This window comes from Oryzias melastigma, linkage group LG6 (genome assembly GCF_002922805.2).
Source record: "Oryzias melastigma strain HK-1 linkage group LG6, ASM292280v2, whole genome shotgun sequence".
Classification (NCBI taxonomy): domain Eukaryota; kingdom Metazoa; phylum Chordata; class Actinopteri; order Beloniformes; family Adrianichthyidae; genus Oryzias; species Oryzias melastigma.
The window spans coordinates 22,186,043-22,203,553 of record NC_050517.1 but is presented as its reverse complement, the minus strand read 5'-3'; the positions used below and the strand labels follow the sequence as shown (position 1 = coordinate 22,203,553).

At 40.8% G+C, this 17,511-nt stretch overlaps 2 protein-coding genes across 3 annotated transcripts in view; one reads left to right on the top strand and one right to left on the bottom strand.

Annotated features, from left to right (window-relative positions):
* mapk8ip2 (mitogen-activated protein kinase 8 interacting protein 2) overlaps window positions 1–13,237 on the top strand; it is a 26,155-nt gene extending 12,918 nt beyond the window's left edge. The window contains exons 3-14 of one of the 2 annotated variants that reach the window (XM_024281843.2): window positions 3,973–4,203; window positions 4,293–4,371; window positions 4,487–4,690; window positions 5,018–7,163; window positions 7,236–7,447; window positions 8,007–8,082; window positions 8,630–8,802; window positions 8,878–8,987; window positions 9,067–9,189; window positions 9,274–9,344; window positions 9,429–9,527; window positions 11,013–13,237. In XM_024281843.2, the coding sequence (XP_024137611.1) occupies window positions 3,973–4,203; window positions 4,293–4,371; window positions 4,487–4,690; window positions 5,018–7,163; window positions 7,236–7,447; window positions 8,007–8,082; window positions 8,630–8,802; window positions 8,878–8,987; window positions 9,067–9,189; window positions 9,274–9,344; window positions 9,429–9,527; window positions 11,013–11,085 (3,597 nt within the window). In that variant the 3' untranslated portion in view covers window positions 11,086–13,237. The remainder of the gene's footprint in view (window positions 1–3,972; window positions 4,204–4,292; window positions 4,372–4,486; window positions 4,691–5,017; window positions 7,164–7,235; window positions 7,448–8,006; window positions 8,083–8,629; window positions 8,803–8,877; window positions 8,988–9,066; window positions 9,190–9,273; window positions 9,345–9,428; window positions 9,528–11,012) is intronic. The other variant, XM_024281844.2, reaches the window with a different exon arrangement.
* Window positions 13,229–17,511, bottom strand: arsa (arylsulfatase A). Its single transcript, XM_024281847.2, has 8 exons — window positions 17,136–17,511; window positions 16,815–17,055; window positions 15,564–15,782; window positions 15,307–15,476; window positions 14,858–14,982; window positions 14,475–14,602; window positions 14,295–14,397; window positions 13,229–14,215 (listed from the first exon to the last, which is right to left on the bottom strand). The coding sequence occupies exons 1-8, from the start codon at window positions 17,354–17,356 to the stop codon at window positions 13,920–13,922; spliced, it is 1,503 nt and encodes a 500-aa protein (XP_024137615.1). The 5' UTR covers window positions 17,357–17,511; the 3' UTR covers window positions 13,229–13,919.

Sequence of the window (17,511 nt, the reverse complement as noted above, 5' to 3'; positions counted from 1 at the left end):
ATTTTAATAGTTTATATATATTTTCTATTTTATTGTAATCTCTTTTTCTATAGCCTAACTATGCAGTCACAAAAGGGTACAAGTCTGGATTTGAATGTTAATTTAATTTAATTTATTTTAATTTAATTTAATTTAATTTTATCTTATTTTATTTTATTTTATTTTATTGTTACTTCTTTCTACTGTGTAACCACAAGGGGGCCCCACAGTAAGTCTGGGTCTTCCTGTGCCGGTCCCCAGCCCGGAAAAAATACAGGGTTGTGTCAAATACGAAATCAAGCATAAAAATCTTTGCTAAACCTCCTGTGCAATTCAATGAATCGCTAAAAGGGATAAGCTGAAAGGTGAATAACATTTTATTTTTACCTCTTGTTTTGAGCTTTTCGGTTGTTTTTCTTTTTTCTTAGCACTTCAACAAATAATAATATGCAAGTATCTTTTTTTTGTGTTGTCCCAGATACACATCCTGCTGCTTTGTTGCCTCATTGTGACGTGTTGCTCCTTTCCCATGTTTCTAACAGCCTCTCCTGTCTCTGCATAGCTCTTATCAAATGCCATGAACACATGCATAATTCAGATGTGATGGAGCAGTGCTGTCTCTATCTCAGCTGTGGTGCGACTTGTCATTTGTAACATGATGCATCAATGCGTCATTACTACCCAATAATATTCATATTTTAGTTTTTTTGTAATCAAACCTGTTTGTTTTGTGTGATTAGAAGTTACAGCTAACATTATTAAAAACATCTACAGTTTTTGTGATAAGAAAGCTTGAACATTTTCACAATATCATCCTGTTACAGCTCAAAATATCATTCAAAAATGTGTTTTCTTAAATTAATTATTGTCTAAGCTTGATTGTTTTTGTTTGCCTGTGTCACATGGTCTGCTCGGCTGGTTAGATGACCCCGCATTCTGACCCGAAAATCAATTGAGTCCATTTGCCATTACAGCTTTTAATAAAGATCCTCTGCTATATATTTTCTGACGTAGCAGCAAACGTAGAACAAGCATCACAAGAGAAAAACTCAACAGTTTTCCATTCACTTGCTTTGTTTGAAAGCCTACAAATCTGTGGTTGTGCTAAAAGAGTCCTTAGCTTCACCAAACCAAACACTCATGCTAGTATTTGGCATGTTACCGTATTATAACGTAATTTCCAGTGACTTAACTCCTTTTTGTGAATGCTTGTGAAGGTTTGAGTCTCCCTGCAGGACTGATAGAGGGGGCAGTAATGGGATGTCCTTGGAAACTGTAAACCACAGGGATTGATTCTTGCCGACACACGACTCTTATTTATAGTTTTTTTTTCTTTAAGCCTCCTCAACTGTCTGTCAGGTGGCCTTGTGGAGGATTCTTCTTGACAGCACAGACTATGTTCACCTGAAAGATGAGGCCTTTTCACAACCAAGTTCTGGATCAATACATATTGCAATGTATTAATTTTCCACAAGTTATGGATTATTGTGTGCACATTTGTCAGCCCTGAAGGTTTGTTTAGTGATGTGGGACATCACATCCTCACATCTAAGCACCAAAAACAGTGAAGCTAATAGGACAGAAATGCGCATATTCATGTGTAGTCCCAGTGGAAAAGATAGAGTGTTGATTTCAGTTGCTGTAGCTTTAGGTGGGGGCTGCAGGCGTCAGCAGAATGTGCATGGTGGATGGGCGAGCTTTGATTCCTCCATTAAAACAGACTGCACTGAGAGGCACAGAAACTGCTGCGCTGTTACAACAGAAGCAGACAAATCAATGCCTGCAACTATTTTGTCAAATTCAAAGCAGGGAAGAAGCATCCAGGAGAAAGGTGCACTGCAGTTTGAACAGTTGTTACCACATTTCCCCCTTTTTATTTAGAGGAACACTTAAAGGAACACTCGGAGAGTGTTCATTTTCCCCATATGTGCCAACAGATATCTTATTTGTTGGTGTTCGGTGATAGTTTTACAGCTTTTTGTGTTCTAGGAAGCTTTGGGGTAGGGGCAAAAAAAGCAGGGCTGTACAATTCTGTCAGATGAGTTTGTCATAGAACTGCAAAATATAAATTTCCAAGCAAAATATGTTTTATTTTTTGTACTTTTGAGTCACTCTGCATACCCCAAAAATATGCTCTCGAGCTCAAAAAAATGTAATATCTGATCTAAATAGTTCCAATTTAATAAAAATCCTTCATCTTCAGTGCTGAAGAACAGTAGAAGTCAAGTAAAAACAATATTCAAGCAGCGCATAAAAAAATGAATTGAAATAATTTCAATGCATCCTTTTTTTGGCTTACTTATTATTACTGAGCAGGTTAATGGATGTGTTCTATAAAATCTGGCCCATCTAATGCCTCTCTTTCCAGTAAATAGGCTGAAACCTGAGACATGTCTGATTGATCCACTCTTGTTACACCGCCCCCCCCAGCTTTGTTCCAGCTCTACTCTCTTATTTTACTCAGTCTTGATTCTCTGAATAGGCCTGTTCCTGTTATGAAAAGGCAGCATGCAAAATAAACTCAATAAAAGTACATTTATTTGTTCTAAACAACATAACTCAAGCATTATTTGTTGGTTTTGGGTTAGATTTTAGTTATAAAATCAGCTGTCAGGTCATTTTGACAGGCTGCACTCCATTGGGTTTCCCCCCAAAGTGTTGTGTACACTTATACAGCGCTTTTGTGCTTTCATTCAGGCCTAAAGCGCCTTACGGTCCCATTCACACACACTGATTATGGCAGATGGTTACCAAGCAATAGGGCGTTCAGCATCTTGGCAAAGGTAAAGCAGGAATTGAACCTGTGACCTTCCAATCAGTGGTTGACCGCTCTACCTCTACACTTCAGTTTCAAAAAAATGGCTTATTTTTCTTCCAATGGAAGAGACAGCCTCCTATTTGATTTACCTTTTAAAAACCTTTTGTTCCTTTTTCCTCCACGTTGCCATTCAAAGATTTACATAATTACTTCCCAGTGATTGTTGGTGTGTGCGGAATGCCTCAACAGAGAACCACCAGCTTTTCACTTCACCATTTATTACTCCTAACAGCAGAAGTGCATGCGAGTGTTTAAAGCCTTAAAGATGAACATATTGAAAGTGAGCATTGTAGTTATGTTCTGACAAGAGGTGCCAAAAAATGCACAAAAATCTATAAAATATGAAGATTTTGTGAATCTTTTTTAATTAACCCACAAGGTCAAAATACTAAAATTTCTCTCAAAATCAAGTTTTCCCTGTAACTTTATTGCTCAAACTTTTACTATATTTGCTCTTAGCTGCCTCCAAACACACTTCCCTCTTCTTCTTTGACCAACAGTTACTATCTCCACATGTAGGTCAACACATTTGTGGTGATTGTTGTTAACCCAGGCCTTGACTGATTTAGTGCAAATGTTCTTTCTGTGATTCTGCACACAATTGCTTTGGCTTTGATTTAACGTTAAATGCCCTTCTTCAGACATGCGTTTACCCACTGGGACCAGCACGCAAAAGCAATGGATTGTGGGCCTTTGTAGCTGCAAAAGTAGAATCCTTTTAAACTCTATTCCAAAAGTTACATATTATAAAACAATGTATATAATTTCATAATATGTAGCAGTAGACGCTTGTTGCTTTAAATAAAAAATGTGAGAAAATGATTGTTCAATTGGTCACAATGAATATATTTATGAAATGAAAAAAAAAAACTTGCCGACACTTTTTGATCACAGTGCATGTAGGTCCTCAAAGAAAAGTCTTGGATCTACTATTATTAACAACTGAGACATTTGTTTCTTGATATTAAGAAGAGTTTAGTTGTTCTTTTTACTGACTTGTCACTTTTTTTTGCAAGAATTATGAATATTATGGTTTGATCTTCAATAGATGCAAGTTTGAGGACTTAATTTTTCTTGGTGTGCAATGGATTGTACGGCACAATTTTAAGTCTAACTCAAAATACAGATACAGTTTTCTAAACTTTTATTCATGTTTTTTTCTCCTCTGTTTATAGGATTCCCTTATTTTGGAGAAGAGTGACCTACACCATCCAGTCTGCTCTTTCCAAGATGACTTCCAGGAGTTTGAGATGATTGACGATGAAGAGGAAGATGAGGAAGAGGATGATGAAGAGGTGGACCCTGACGCACCTCCGTCTCCATCTGTCTCACCTCCTCCATCTCCTATTCTAGGCACTTTGAAGAGCAGACCCACCACGCTGAATCTGACCACTGCAGTGTCGCAGGTAAACAAACAATGAATCCAGTCTTATACAACTTCTTTGTAAAAGTCCCAAATGAGGCTGTACACGGTTTTGCTTTCTGCTTTGTTTAGGATTCGCTGAACAACAACAGCAGCTTGTCACCAAAAAAAGGAAGCTGGCAGGACTCTTTATGCAACCCAACTTCACAAGGTGAGGAGTGTTTCCACAAAAACACTTTAGATTCCTTCCTCTGCTGATTCTTTTTTCAGTGGGACTTCAAAAACTTTAGCCAATTAATTTTCTGACACTTGCAAAATGTCTTCAGGCCGTCTGTCTCCAACCCACTCATGTCTGGAGGATGGTAGTCATGTGACAGGCCAGTGCCCGGCCTCTCCAATCACCCAAGCCCCCCGGTCACAGAGCAAAGGTATACCTCCGACACAGGCAAGGGAGGGCGGGAACCCCCAGTCACCACATAGGCCCCTCCTCTGCGACATGGAGGGCAACAGGCGAGAGAGGCTGGAATACGGTAACAAGAAGGCCAAAAAGCAAACTTAGAGATCATCCCACTGACATCATGATGTGAATGATGTGGACTAGACTTCACTGAGAGAATACTACAGACATGTATGCTTGCATTTGCTCCTTTGGGGTACAGAAACATATGACTTCAACGAAAGTCCACTGACCTTGTTCCGTTTACATTCAATTTTCTTTATTGTTTACTCATAAGGAGCTGCTTTCATTTAGTCTCCATTTTCCATTGGCATTCTAATAATCATCCATTTTGTTTATATTTGTAAATTATGACCTACTTTGTCTGTTAATCCCTTTTTTTCTTTCTTCATCTGCACAGGCTCCTTTGGTCAGCACAAGTCCCATCATTGCTCCACCAATCCCACTGAACCAAAGGCGGACTGTTTGAACCAGACAGGGAGAGTTCCCTCCGTGGACGAGCACTCGCAGTGCTCAGACACAGAAGTAGACCACGACCTGAACAGCTACCACAATCACAAACACTCAAACCGGCGCACTACAGACACCTACACGATCGTCAGTGAGTCAGGGATCGAACCGGAGAACGATCTGGATCCAGACGGCACCAGTCGCTGCTTGTCCTCTACAGCACCTATGGGAGCTAACGATGGTGCTGATACACCCTTGTCTGATGAAGAACTGGACAAGGACTTTGAAGTGGAGTTTGTGTGCATGGAGAAGCAGTCATCATATGTGGAATTCCCCTCCATTGAGCCCCCCGAGCCAGTTTCTTTCTCGGATTATCACTCAGAGGCTCAAAGTGAGTCCAACAGTGCAGACGCTCCAGTCGTTTCTACCATTGCTCAAGGACCTAATGATTCCACCTCTCCATCTTCAGATCCAGGGATTGCAGACATGAACCAGAGAGGTTATATAACTTCGGATCAAGACAAGGACCTCAGTTCTCCAGGATCTGACTCTGACCTTGAAGGGGAGCTGGAGGCTGCATTTTCTTGTGGTGGGCCTGTGGTTTCCAACATGATTTCCTCCATTTCAGAAACAGAACTTGACCTGACAAGTGATGAAAGCAGCAGTGGACGTTCGTCTCATCTCACCAACTCCATCGAGGAAGCCAGCTCACCCACATCAGACCAAGAACTGGACCCAGATACAGAGTTAGAGCAGGACAGTGGAATTGTTGGACTGAAAGCCACTCTACTTTTGGGTCAGCCTGACCCAATCAAAGAAGGCTCTTGTCTGCCCTCACCTTCTCCACTCCCCTCACCCACTATTGCTACACCCTCGCCCATTGACTCACCCGTCTTACCCCCAGAGTCCTACGATGACGGTCAGGCTCTGATGGGCCTGCAGAGTGTAGATGATGAGGTGCCTTTCGAGCACCAGGCTGACCCAGATGAGACTCTCCCTCCAACCTCATGCTGTGAGGACGGTCAATCCAAACCCATGGTGCTTGAGATAGAACCGGATCACAGCCTGGAAAGTTTTAAGCGTTCCTTCTACCTGCCAGTAGGCCCAAGACTAATGCCGAGCTCAGACGAATATGATACCAGTGAAGGTGACTCAGAGTCAGAAAGCGAAGACGAGCTGAGTGAGAACTCAGATTCTCCCTGGCTTCTCAGCAACTTAGTCAACAGGATGATCTCAGAAGGTTCTTACCCAATCAGCTGTCCGGAGCAGTGCTTCAAGAGGAAGGCCTCCGTGTCAGACACTATCTCACCATCCTCAGATATTGGCGACAGGGATAGCTTCAATGATGAGGAACAGGAGCAGGATAGAGGAGGTGGAGAGGGAACACTGGAATCTTCAGAGAGGAGTAATAATGTAGCCGCACTGAAGCAAAGAGGAGGTATGAGTCTGTATATCAGTAACCCCACCGGGGATACTATAACTCCTCTGAATTTAGAGAGTTCTTCAAATTACAGCTCTTCGTATCTCACTAAAAACTTTGACAAGAACTCCTTTGGGAAAATGTCTAAGAATGTTGTGAGAAAGGAAGATGACGAAGAGCCCAATAATGACCTGATGATTCTGGAGAGAAGAGGGGATTTGGACTCCCCCAGTCTCAGCGAGAGTGTGGTAAGCGACAAGGACGAAGGAAGGGAAACAGAGCCCAGGCCAACGAGTCGCTCGTCAGCTTCTCTTGAACGCATTACGGAGGTCAAAAACAGCCTGACGCTTGATATACCCACCGCCCAAACAAACCGCTGCTTCACCCTCACCTACTCCACAGACAATGATGACGAAGAAGACAATGGTGACTCTTACCCTTTCCTGGAAGGCATGAGAAAGAAATCCTTTGATGGCAGTGACTTAGAGCTTGATAGCTCACCACCCATTGATTCCAGCGTACAAGACCATCTGTCACCAGACCAAGATCTCCCACTGTGTGAAAAAGAACAGGCTTTAAGGCCGCCAACTGAGGCTGATGGACTGGCTTATGACTCCATGAAGTACACGTTAGTAGTGGATGAGAACACTACCCTGGAACTTGTTAGCCTCAGAAGGTATGCCCAAAATCTTAGAAAACCTTCAATGCTTTCAAGATTTCAGCTGATTTACACATCTTTTCCTTTTAGGTGCACCTCCATTCTGAGTGACGATAGCGAACTTTCCACTCTTTGTGACGAGGAGCCCCTGAGGCCTGTGGAAGTGGGTTACGATCAGGGGGATGAGGAGATTGACAGGCCAGAACTTCTCAGCTCGTCTGAAGATTCGTCTCCGGAGGCTGACCTCCCTTTTTCCAAAAAGTTCCTGAATGTGTTTGTCAACAGCACCTCCCGATCCTCCAGTAAGGCACACATGGACGCATCTGCAGATTGAAAATTAAGCTTTTCGTGTTTTTACTACAAGGTAGAAAACATGCTTGGTTATTTGTCCTTAAAAACCCATTCTTAAATGTTATTATCAGCATCACTGCAATAGTACATTAAGAATTCACAAATCACTCTTGAAATATTAGCATATCATTCAAATTTAGCAGGGCTCCCCCCCTTACAAATGAATAATGGAAGTGGTCCTCCAGTACATCATCAATCAATGTTCTGCATCAAGATTTAAACCTCTAATGAAGAGAAATTTGCATGATTAAAAGCTCATTATAGATACTTTAATTTGCATTTGATTTTTATCAGTTTTTATTTTGAATTTCCTGTCAAAGATTTGTATAATTAATGTTTCACATCAAAGAAGGGGGGACACAGGAGTACAAATGGGTGAACATTTTCAAATATTTGTTGATTAACTGTAAAAAGGATATATCCTCATTTGAACGTTGGCACTATTTTCCATGACTAAAGTCAATTAAAAATAAGTGGAGATTTTCTTAATCGTTTTTGTCTTTGATGTAGGCACAGAATCATTTGGACTTTTCTCATGTACCATCAATGGAGAAGAAAGGGACCAGACACACAGGGCAGTATACAGGTAATTTTCCACTTGTTTCTGTCACTTTTAACTATAAAACTATTAAAAAAAATAGCAACAAATACTAAATAAAAAAAATTAAATGTACTGATTTTTAATACATTATGCATGAGTTTTGCTTTGTGTTACTGTATATTCCTTTTGGGCAAACAATTGTTCTGCAGACAAAGAAAGATCCTGATGGGATCCTGCAACAATGGTGCAAAGCTAATTAAGTTATGGAGGAAGGCAGATGTCTTGGCTACAGCTGGACTTCAGAGCTGCAGGGTGGTTTACAATAATCAGATCAGGCACCACCTGTGTCCCTGTATTCCTGCATGTGTGTGTGTGTACAATCACACAGAGAGAAAACCCTAATGAGGCTCTACTGCATGCATATTTTGCACATGTCAGCTTCAAACCTCTTTGTTCTCCTCCACCACTGCCCATCATGTTTTCTTTCCACATCAAAACCTTGAAAAAGCTGCTTCGACACACAAAAACAATCTGTTTTTTTAAAATGTTATTAATTCTCTTTCTTTTTTTACCTTTTCAATGTTCTCTGCAGGTTCATTCCCAGACATGCTGACGAACTCGAGCTGGATGTGGACGATCCTTTGTATGTGGAGGAAGAGGAGGATGACTACTGGTACAGAGGCTACAACATGCGGACGGGGGAGAGAGGCATCTTTCCTGCTTTCTATGCCCATGAGGTCATAGGCCAGTCCAAGGAGTTGCTGGGTGAGGAGAGATGCGTCCACTTTTCCATGTTTAATGCAGCTGAGCATTTCATTAAAGATGAATTACTCATTGAAGGGGTGAAGAGGAATCCAGCATGGATTGAAACTTTCAACGTTCAGTTTTTGGGGTCTGTTGAGGTACCTTATCACCAAGGGAATGGCATTCTCTGTGCTGCAATGCAAAAAGTAAGAAAGCATTATTCACCAAAATCCCCATTTAGTCATGGTTATAGACTTTGAAATGAACACTTTCTCTTTCTGCCAGATTGCAATGTCGAGAAAGCAGACGGTCCACGTGCGACCTCCGTCTTTGTGCGAGCTGGAGATCAGTTTACAAGGAGTTAAATTAATCATGAGTTTGGAGGATGAATACGACACCCTTGAAGGGGTATAAACAAACATCTATTCAGTAGATTATTTTAGAATAAAATATTGAGGATTTGTTTTTGACTTTTTTTTCTCTCCTCTTCAGTTTGACAGATGTAGTCACTTCTTCCAGATGAAGAACATCTCGTTCTGCGGATGCCACCCGAGGAACAACTGGTAAGCTAACCTACCCGTCTTCTGGGCCCTGTTAGCATTGGGATATTATGCTCATTGTTTCCTGTTGCTTTCTTCTCTCTGCAGCTACTTTGGTTTCATCACCAAGCATCCAATGCTGAACAGATTTGCTTGCCATGTGTTTGTATCCCAGGAAACAATGCGGCCTGTAGCTGAGAGTGTCGGGTATGACCATCATATTCCATACTTTATATATCAATTAGGTACCAAATATTTACAAAGTTTCTAAACATAACTTTTTTGGTCCCCTTGTCATATGTGAAGTAACTTCCAAAATAGGAAAACATTGCAAGAAGTAGTGCTTATGCTCAGTCACAACTGCACTACAAGTGGATACGGTGAAAAATGGGCAAATCTGTATTGGGCATGCACACAATTTAAAGATTGTAGACCACGCAAGGAGTCCATGAGGCGAACATGTTCATGTACTAGAGCATCACCTGTATGTGATAAGTACGTGTAACTTAAAATATTCGGTAACGCTTTATATTAAGGTGTGCTTGTTAAGTATCAATAAGATATTAATAAGCATTAGTAAGATGCTTATAATTTGCTTATATGCACTTATAAAGATATTAATAAGCCGCTTACCGGCTCATTAACCTGATACTATATAATACTGTAATAAGTAGCTTACAAATTGCTTTTTAAGTATTTACAAGCATATAATTAATTGGATTGACATCACGCCATAATTTAGATAATGGTGTAATAAGCGGCTTATTAATATCTTTATAAGTGCATATAAGCAAATTATAAGCATCTTACTAATGCTTATTAATATCTTATTGATACTTAACAAGCACACCTTAATATAAAGGGTTACCAAACATTCTTACAAATACTTTACGATACATTTACTACAATGGTGGTTTTCATTACATCCCTTGAGGTGGTTGAACGAACCACAAGGGAACTGTTACAGTTCAGGTGCGATGTGGGAGTGGTCTAGCGACAGCAGATGGTTCATATTAGCCACAGACTCTGCTGCCGACCTCGCGAAACTCCAAACTCCCGCAGGTTCACGAGATAGCCCGCAATTTACAAAGGATGTATAGTAATCCCCACCTTATTCCAGTGAAAATTTGAACCCAACAAAGCAGATTCGGAGTCTGACTGCAGAGGTTGAACATGATCGTCTGCGGTGGGATTTCCGTAAAGACGTAAATTTACGTAAAGACTCCAGCGCTGACATTGGAGGCATAACGCTAGCCGTGGGAGCCCGGGGTTAGTCAACAAGACATACTAGACTAACCCCAGGCTCAAACTGCATCCAGTCCTTTCCGGCCTCTCCGGCGCTCTGATCTGTTTCATTGGGTTCAAATTTTTGCCGGATGTTGGAGGCAAGCTAGAGCACGTCTTCTAGGAGGACCACAGCCATCCATAGCCAATACGAGTCATCTGCCATAACTAGACCGCTCCGACGACCGGACCGGATGCATTGTAAGTCCAGGGAAACACTATGTTCTCCTCTGAGTTTCATGTAGATCTTCTCAGTTTACTGTTCTGGATTCAAAGTGCTGAGCTCATATGTTGAGTCACAGCTTCTTCTTTGGACCTACACAACTTTCTGTAATCCAACGTTTGGTGTTGATCTGATTGCAGCTCTCAGGAAAATCACTAAATTCCATATGTCTGTCTTATCTGTAGTCGAGCCTTCCAGGAGTACTATCAAGAACACCTGGAGTACGCCTGCCCCACAGAGGACATCTACCTGGAGTAAGACCAGTTGCCATGACAACCGTTTTCCTCTACAGCTTGTGTACTTTCATCAGGTTGCCATCAGAGGGCATAGTCAGCTGATTTTCTTTATCATTGTATTGTAAAATACTCTTCCTCATCCTACTGAAACGGGGATCCTCATTTCTACAATATGCTTGTAACATGACTGAGTTTATTTTTTTCTGTTTCCTGAAGGAGGGGCGGTCTGTTATTTTGACCTTTTTCTATTATATAAAATGACGATGCTGAGCACTTGTTTATTTAAAAAAAAAGTTTCTCTTTTGAAATGAAACAAGAGACCTACTATGGCTGTATCACTTTTTAATGCATGGCAAGTAGGTTTACCGCACACAGACACGCACAAAAAGAAAAAAAAACCACACACACAACGCAAATGAACGACAAGCAGATCTAGAATCAAAAGGTTGACGTTTCAGTTCATTGTAAATACGTTTTTCTTTAGTACTGACGAACAGCAAATTCGCTTTCTACTGACGGTGACATTGATGTTAAGTAGAGAGACTTGGTTCAAGCTTAGCCCCCGTTGTCCCTTCAAGCTTTGTTTGTTGTAAATACGTGTATAGAGAGTAGCCTCATCCATCCAGAGCAGTTTTAGAAGAGGTGAGGCTCAGTTTTGATGTGGGCCCAAACGGCTCACTTAGGCAGGTGTGAGGTTAGTGGATTAGGGTGACCTTTGAATGTCACTAGCTTTCCAGACGCTTGGATTAGACCCAGTATCCAACGATATGACTGCAATCTTATCCTTCTGTTCAATCCTTAAAGTTTCCCCTCATTGGTCACCGTATACTTTATAGGAGAGATGTGACTTTTAGGTCAATGAAGGCTTCTTAGGCCCTCTGACAAGCCATATTCTCACAACTCTGACTGTTTAACTGTGGGTTCTTTTGTTTTGGTGATGTGCTAGTCTCCAATTTCTTTTGACTTTGACGATTCAGTGAGAGGAAAAAGGAACGACTAGATCTGCGAGTGGCTGACACCGCACAGCACCTGGTTGAGGTTTTACGAGAAAACGACAAGTTAAGAAGGGGTTTCTTGTGTAAATGGTTTGTTCTTTTTTAAGCATACGGGGTATATTAGATGGCAGCGTGAGTCCTTGATTAGTTTTTGAGGAAATGACACAAACGTATATTCTAAACACCACAGCTTACAGCCTTGCACCTTTTTAAAACGAATTAGGAGCAACCATCTTGAGAAGAAACATGTCGGCTTTACCTCCCTGCAGCAATCCCTGTCATTCCTTCAGGAACAGTTTGGCATCTTGTTCTGCTTTAACGGCTAAATCAAACCGGACTACATGGTGGAAAGCTCACTCAAGGCTGATACGACAGGAGGGAGGGTATTATCTACATGTGTATCGCTGTCACTTAGATTATGTATATAAAATAGCAAATCTAAAATAGTGATGTGTCATTTATGTTTAGTATGTTGATGAAATTAATATGTACATTCATTAAAAGAGATCAGAACCAGACGAAATCCCCTAAAGGAATTTAAAAAAATGCATAAATATATGTGATCTGCAATAATTTTCTTTCAGTGTCTTGTGTTTCAACTGGATGTGTTATCTCAGTTTGGCACTTTGGTCCCTGCCAGTGCTCCATTACAACTTCTACTGCACATTCAGGGCTCATTTGTGAGGTGTGACAGTATGCTACCAGGCTACTGACCAATCTGCTGTTAGAACTGATAGTGACCGAGTCATCCGCCACTGGAAAACTATTATTGCTGCGCAGATTATAGCAATCACCCAGCTAAAGCAGCGAGACCCGTCTCAAAAATGCATCTACTCGCTTCCATGTTTTCTATCTCACTACAGCCAAGTTCAATTCCCTAGTTTCCAAAAAAACAAAAAAAAAAACCAACCACTTGATGAAGATTAGTACCATATAGCCACTGAGGAATACAGCTAAAGCAACTTTCCACTTTGTTAAGTCAGCAGGACTCTTCACTGTAAACCTAGAACAAAACAGTATGTGACAGAAGCAAATATCTTGTATCTTTAAAAACAAGGACTTGTAAAATTCAAGGGAAAACAAAGAAATATTACAAAAATCTAAAAAAAAGGATAAAAAAACACTCTGCCTTGTCATGGGTTTGGTCTTAAAAATAAAATATATGCTTGATGTCCGAAACATTTGTTGTCGTCTTTATTGTTCTGCTTGTTAAATCATTTGTAAACATTAATGCATTATTTCTTATTTTCTTTTTCGAGTGCAAGTCACAGTACAAGTTTAGATAATTGTTTTCAAGTAGTAAAAAGTTAGAAAAGGTACAGTACATTTGGAGTAAAAAAAGTGCAATCAACATTAGGAGAACATCCTTGCAGAAAAAAGTGATTGTCTGTTATTTTTTTTTCAGCGCAAAAGAAAAATCAATTGTTCAGAAGCAAGTGATTTCACCATTGCTTTACCTTATTAGGACATTTAAAGACCCACTCCAATGAAAATAGTCTTTTTTGTGTTTTAACTTGTTTTTGTAGTATTTTTTTAATAGTAGAGGACCTATATAAAAGAATTAAAACTGCATTTCTGAGTATTTCTCATTTCAAATTGTGTTGAATCAGAAAACCGGGTGCTTGAAAATGCTCAGACTTAATAACACAGTTTGCACTGTGCAAACAATCCAGAATTGTATTTCCAATGAGCTACTGTGGATAAAATGTGTCTTAAAAAACAGCAAATTCTTTTTGATTTTTGGCTATAAACTTCATAATCATAATTTAAAAAATCATTTTAGGATATAAAAAATTATGGCTGGAGTGGGACTTTAAAAGGTGAGTTCAGCAGCACATTCGGAGATTCACCGTCTGTCCCTTCAGCAGTGGCAGCAGCTGGGTTTGGGGCTGCACTCGGGGTTGCAGCACGGCTCCAGAGCCGGATCCGTTCCCTTCGATACCTGGCTCTCACCGAACACCATGGTGGCTTCAAAGTCTGCCTTCACTTTCAAGATCTCCTCCAGCACGGCTTGGACATGCGGCTGGTCCTTCAGCGAGAGTGGGTAATTCTCCGAGGGGTCATCCTCCAAGTCGAAAATAAGAGGGGGGTCGTGAGGCTTGAAGGAGGCAGTCCCTGGGCAGTCTGGGTCTGGGGTGGAGCTGCTGTGAGCAGCACCTGGTTGAAACAAACCAACAAGTCAGATCTGACTGTAAGGAAGTGAATTATAAATATCATTTAGATGGTGAAACTCTACCTTGTGTGTAAAAGTGAGCCTTGTATTTTCCCAAGCGGATAGCAAAGAGTCCATACTTCTCAGTGGGATCTATTGGGTAGAACATCATCGCCTCCCTTTTACTCTGAAAACAATAATGAAAAGATGAGCACAATTTTAAATTTAAGTTCTACTAAAACTAAAAGGCCACTTTGCTGCTACCTTTCCTTGGTTGAACAGGATGTCCATCATATCGACACCATCCAGCAGCACAGGTGGAAGCTTGGCTCCGGCCAGAGCTGCAAATGTGGGAAGAACGTCCAGAGTGCTGGCCATCTCGTGAGTCACACCTGTAAAAGACGGGTTTGGAAATACAGGAAAAGAACAAAAAAAAATGTAAGAAAATATGTACTTTTTATTTAAATGTTTAAAGTTTCATTTTAATTCAATGTAAAATAGAAAAGTTTTATTTAAATACGTTTTACAGCTTAGAATACTTTAGAAACAAGTAAAAAAAAGCCATAAACACCTACTTTAAAAAATAAATAAATCTTAATATTCCTCTTTTAACCATCTTTTGAGTTCGAGATTTGGATTATTCTCACCTGGTTTGATGGTTCCTTGCCAGTACGCAATGGCTGGTTCTCTCATGCCCCCTTCATACGTAGTACCTTTACCGCATTTCAGGAGGCCGGCGCTGCCTCCACGGGCTCTGCGCATCAGCTCAGGTCTGGAAAAAACAGCACGTTAAAGAATACCCAATATCATTTGGATTTAACAGTTCATTTTATTTCATACAACCAAAATATGAAGTAAAAACAATCTTACTTTGACGTGAAAGCTAATTCTCTTAAAAGGCTTGGATGCAAATTAAACAAAAAATAATGACCCTGCCACACTTTACCTATACATTTTAAGTGGTAGAGAAACATGCAAACTCCACACAGAAAGGTCCGAGCCGGGATTCAAACCAGGTGAGAGGCGAGAGCGCTAACCACTACACTACCTTGCATTCACAAACTCTTTAAAAATCCGATTAGAGCTAATAACTAACCCGTTGTCGGCTGTGAAGAAGACAAGAGTGTTGTTGATGACTCCTGTCTTTTCCAGGGTTGCCATCAGGCTTCCTATTGTGTTGTCCACCTCCATCAGAGCATCTCCAAACGGTCCTCTCAAAGAGCGACCGGCCGCCCCCGGACCTGCATACTGTGGGTAGTGGGTGTGCTGCAAAAGCAGAAGCAATGAGTGTTCTACTAATCCTTCATATCCTGCTCACTGTTTCTTGAAGCCAGTGGGAGTGTGATGTCTTACATGGGAAGGGTAGTAGAGGAAGAAAGGCTGTTTTTTACTCGCTGATGAGATTATGAAATTGGTAGCAAAGTCGCTGTAAGCTCTTTCCAGGTCCAGGAAATCAACAGGTTGCTGCTTGATGACCTCATTGTGCATTAGTGGCACAGTCACCGTGCCAAGGTCACAAAACCCAAAACACTTGACGTCTGGTGGGAAACAAGTCAGGTTGTGGCAGGGCCCCTGAGGAGGAGAACAGATTCAGACGGAAACAGAATTAGAACCCGTAGTGTGTCACAAACAGAAGTGGATGGGAACAGGTTACAGAAGAAAAATGTAAAAAAAGCTGATGTCCTTAAAGACTCACCCCAAGGAACATCGTGTTATTAGTGTTTTTAACATGTTTATGTAGCATTTTTTTCAATGATGGAGGACATATATGAAATATTTTAGGAGTAAAGCTCAGAATTTGAGTCAATAATTATTCAAATTGTGACGAATCCGAAGCAAATGAAGAAATGGTGTTTGAAAAAGCGCTCAGTTTTGACGTAGAAACTGAAATGGGCGGGCCAAAGTCTCCTTGCTGCATTCTAATGCAACTTGAAGACAAAGAGATCCATTATTCATTTTTTTTTTTTTTTTCGAGATGGCATCTGGCTCAAAACTGTATGGCTGTATAGGCACAATATAGCCATTTTTGCAGCCAACAAGAGAATAAAAACATAATGTAAATTTAAAAAAATAGCAGAAAATAACTCAGTTTTAATGTAGCAAAACAACCTAAAGTTATGAATAAAAAAGAAGAAAAAAACTAAATTGAATAAACTGACACATTATATAAAGTTTCATAGCATTTTTATTTTCTAGTCTTTGAAGCAATTGACATAAAAGATTTAAATAATTTTTGAAAACCAAAAAGTTGAGTTTTATATAAACAAACAAACAAAAAAAACAGCACGTGAATGAAAACATTCCCTAAAATAGTAAAAATATTTTGTCTTTATTAATACAACCAAATTGAAGATTAATATACGTAAATTAAGGATTTTTTTAAAAAAAAACCCATTCCGATGTTAGCTTCAGATTCTGAGGGGCTAGAAATAGCAAGACAGTGCAAACAAAGGGATGATGGGACATCAGTGGAAGGTTACTTCCACGCCAATTAACAGTCCCACCCACAACTCAAATTTGAATTTCGGATGATAGTTCCTGGTTCCTCTCACCCTCTCTGGTTCAACATAATAACATATGTCCTCAGGTTTCTTACACACTGACCATGTCGTGGGAGTAAGGGATCCCCAGGTATTGGTCGAATCCCTGTCTGGTTGGAAGAAACGTCCCGTTGGCTCCAAGTCCCAAATGCCACTTCCCCATGGCGGCGGTAGCATAGCCCAGAGGCTTCAACACCTCCGCAATGGTGGTCTCGTTCAGAGGGAGACCTCCGATGGAGCCTGGGTACAGCACACCTGGGAAGACACCTGAGCGGGTCTGGTAGCGACCTGTCAGCAGCGACGCCCTGAAGAGACGCAAAATCACGCCGGCTTGATAAATTGACATAAGAATAAGTCTTATTTCCTATTGTCAATCGTTTTCTACCTGGACGGACTGCACACCGGGCTGGTGCAGTAGAAATCTGTGAAGCGGAGTCCATCTGCTGCCAGGCGGTCCAGGTTCGGAGTGAGGGAACTTGGGTGTCCGAAACAGCCCAGGTCACCGAAACCCAAATCATCTGCGAACAGGAGGACGAAATTCGGCGGAGAAGCTGAGGTGGAACAAAGCAGGAACGACAGAAAAGAAGTAAGGAGAATAAAAGTCATGGTTTTCACGGGGAAGAGAACGAGAGTCGATGAAAACAAACGCTATGCTGCGTTTGAGGGTAGTCGGAAAAGAGGAAATCGCAATCTAAAAAAGGTGAACGTGTCTAGTTGTTTAGTGTAGCCAACCCCACACTAAGCATTAATATGATTTTTGA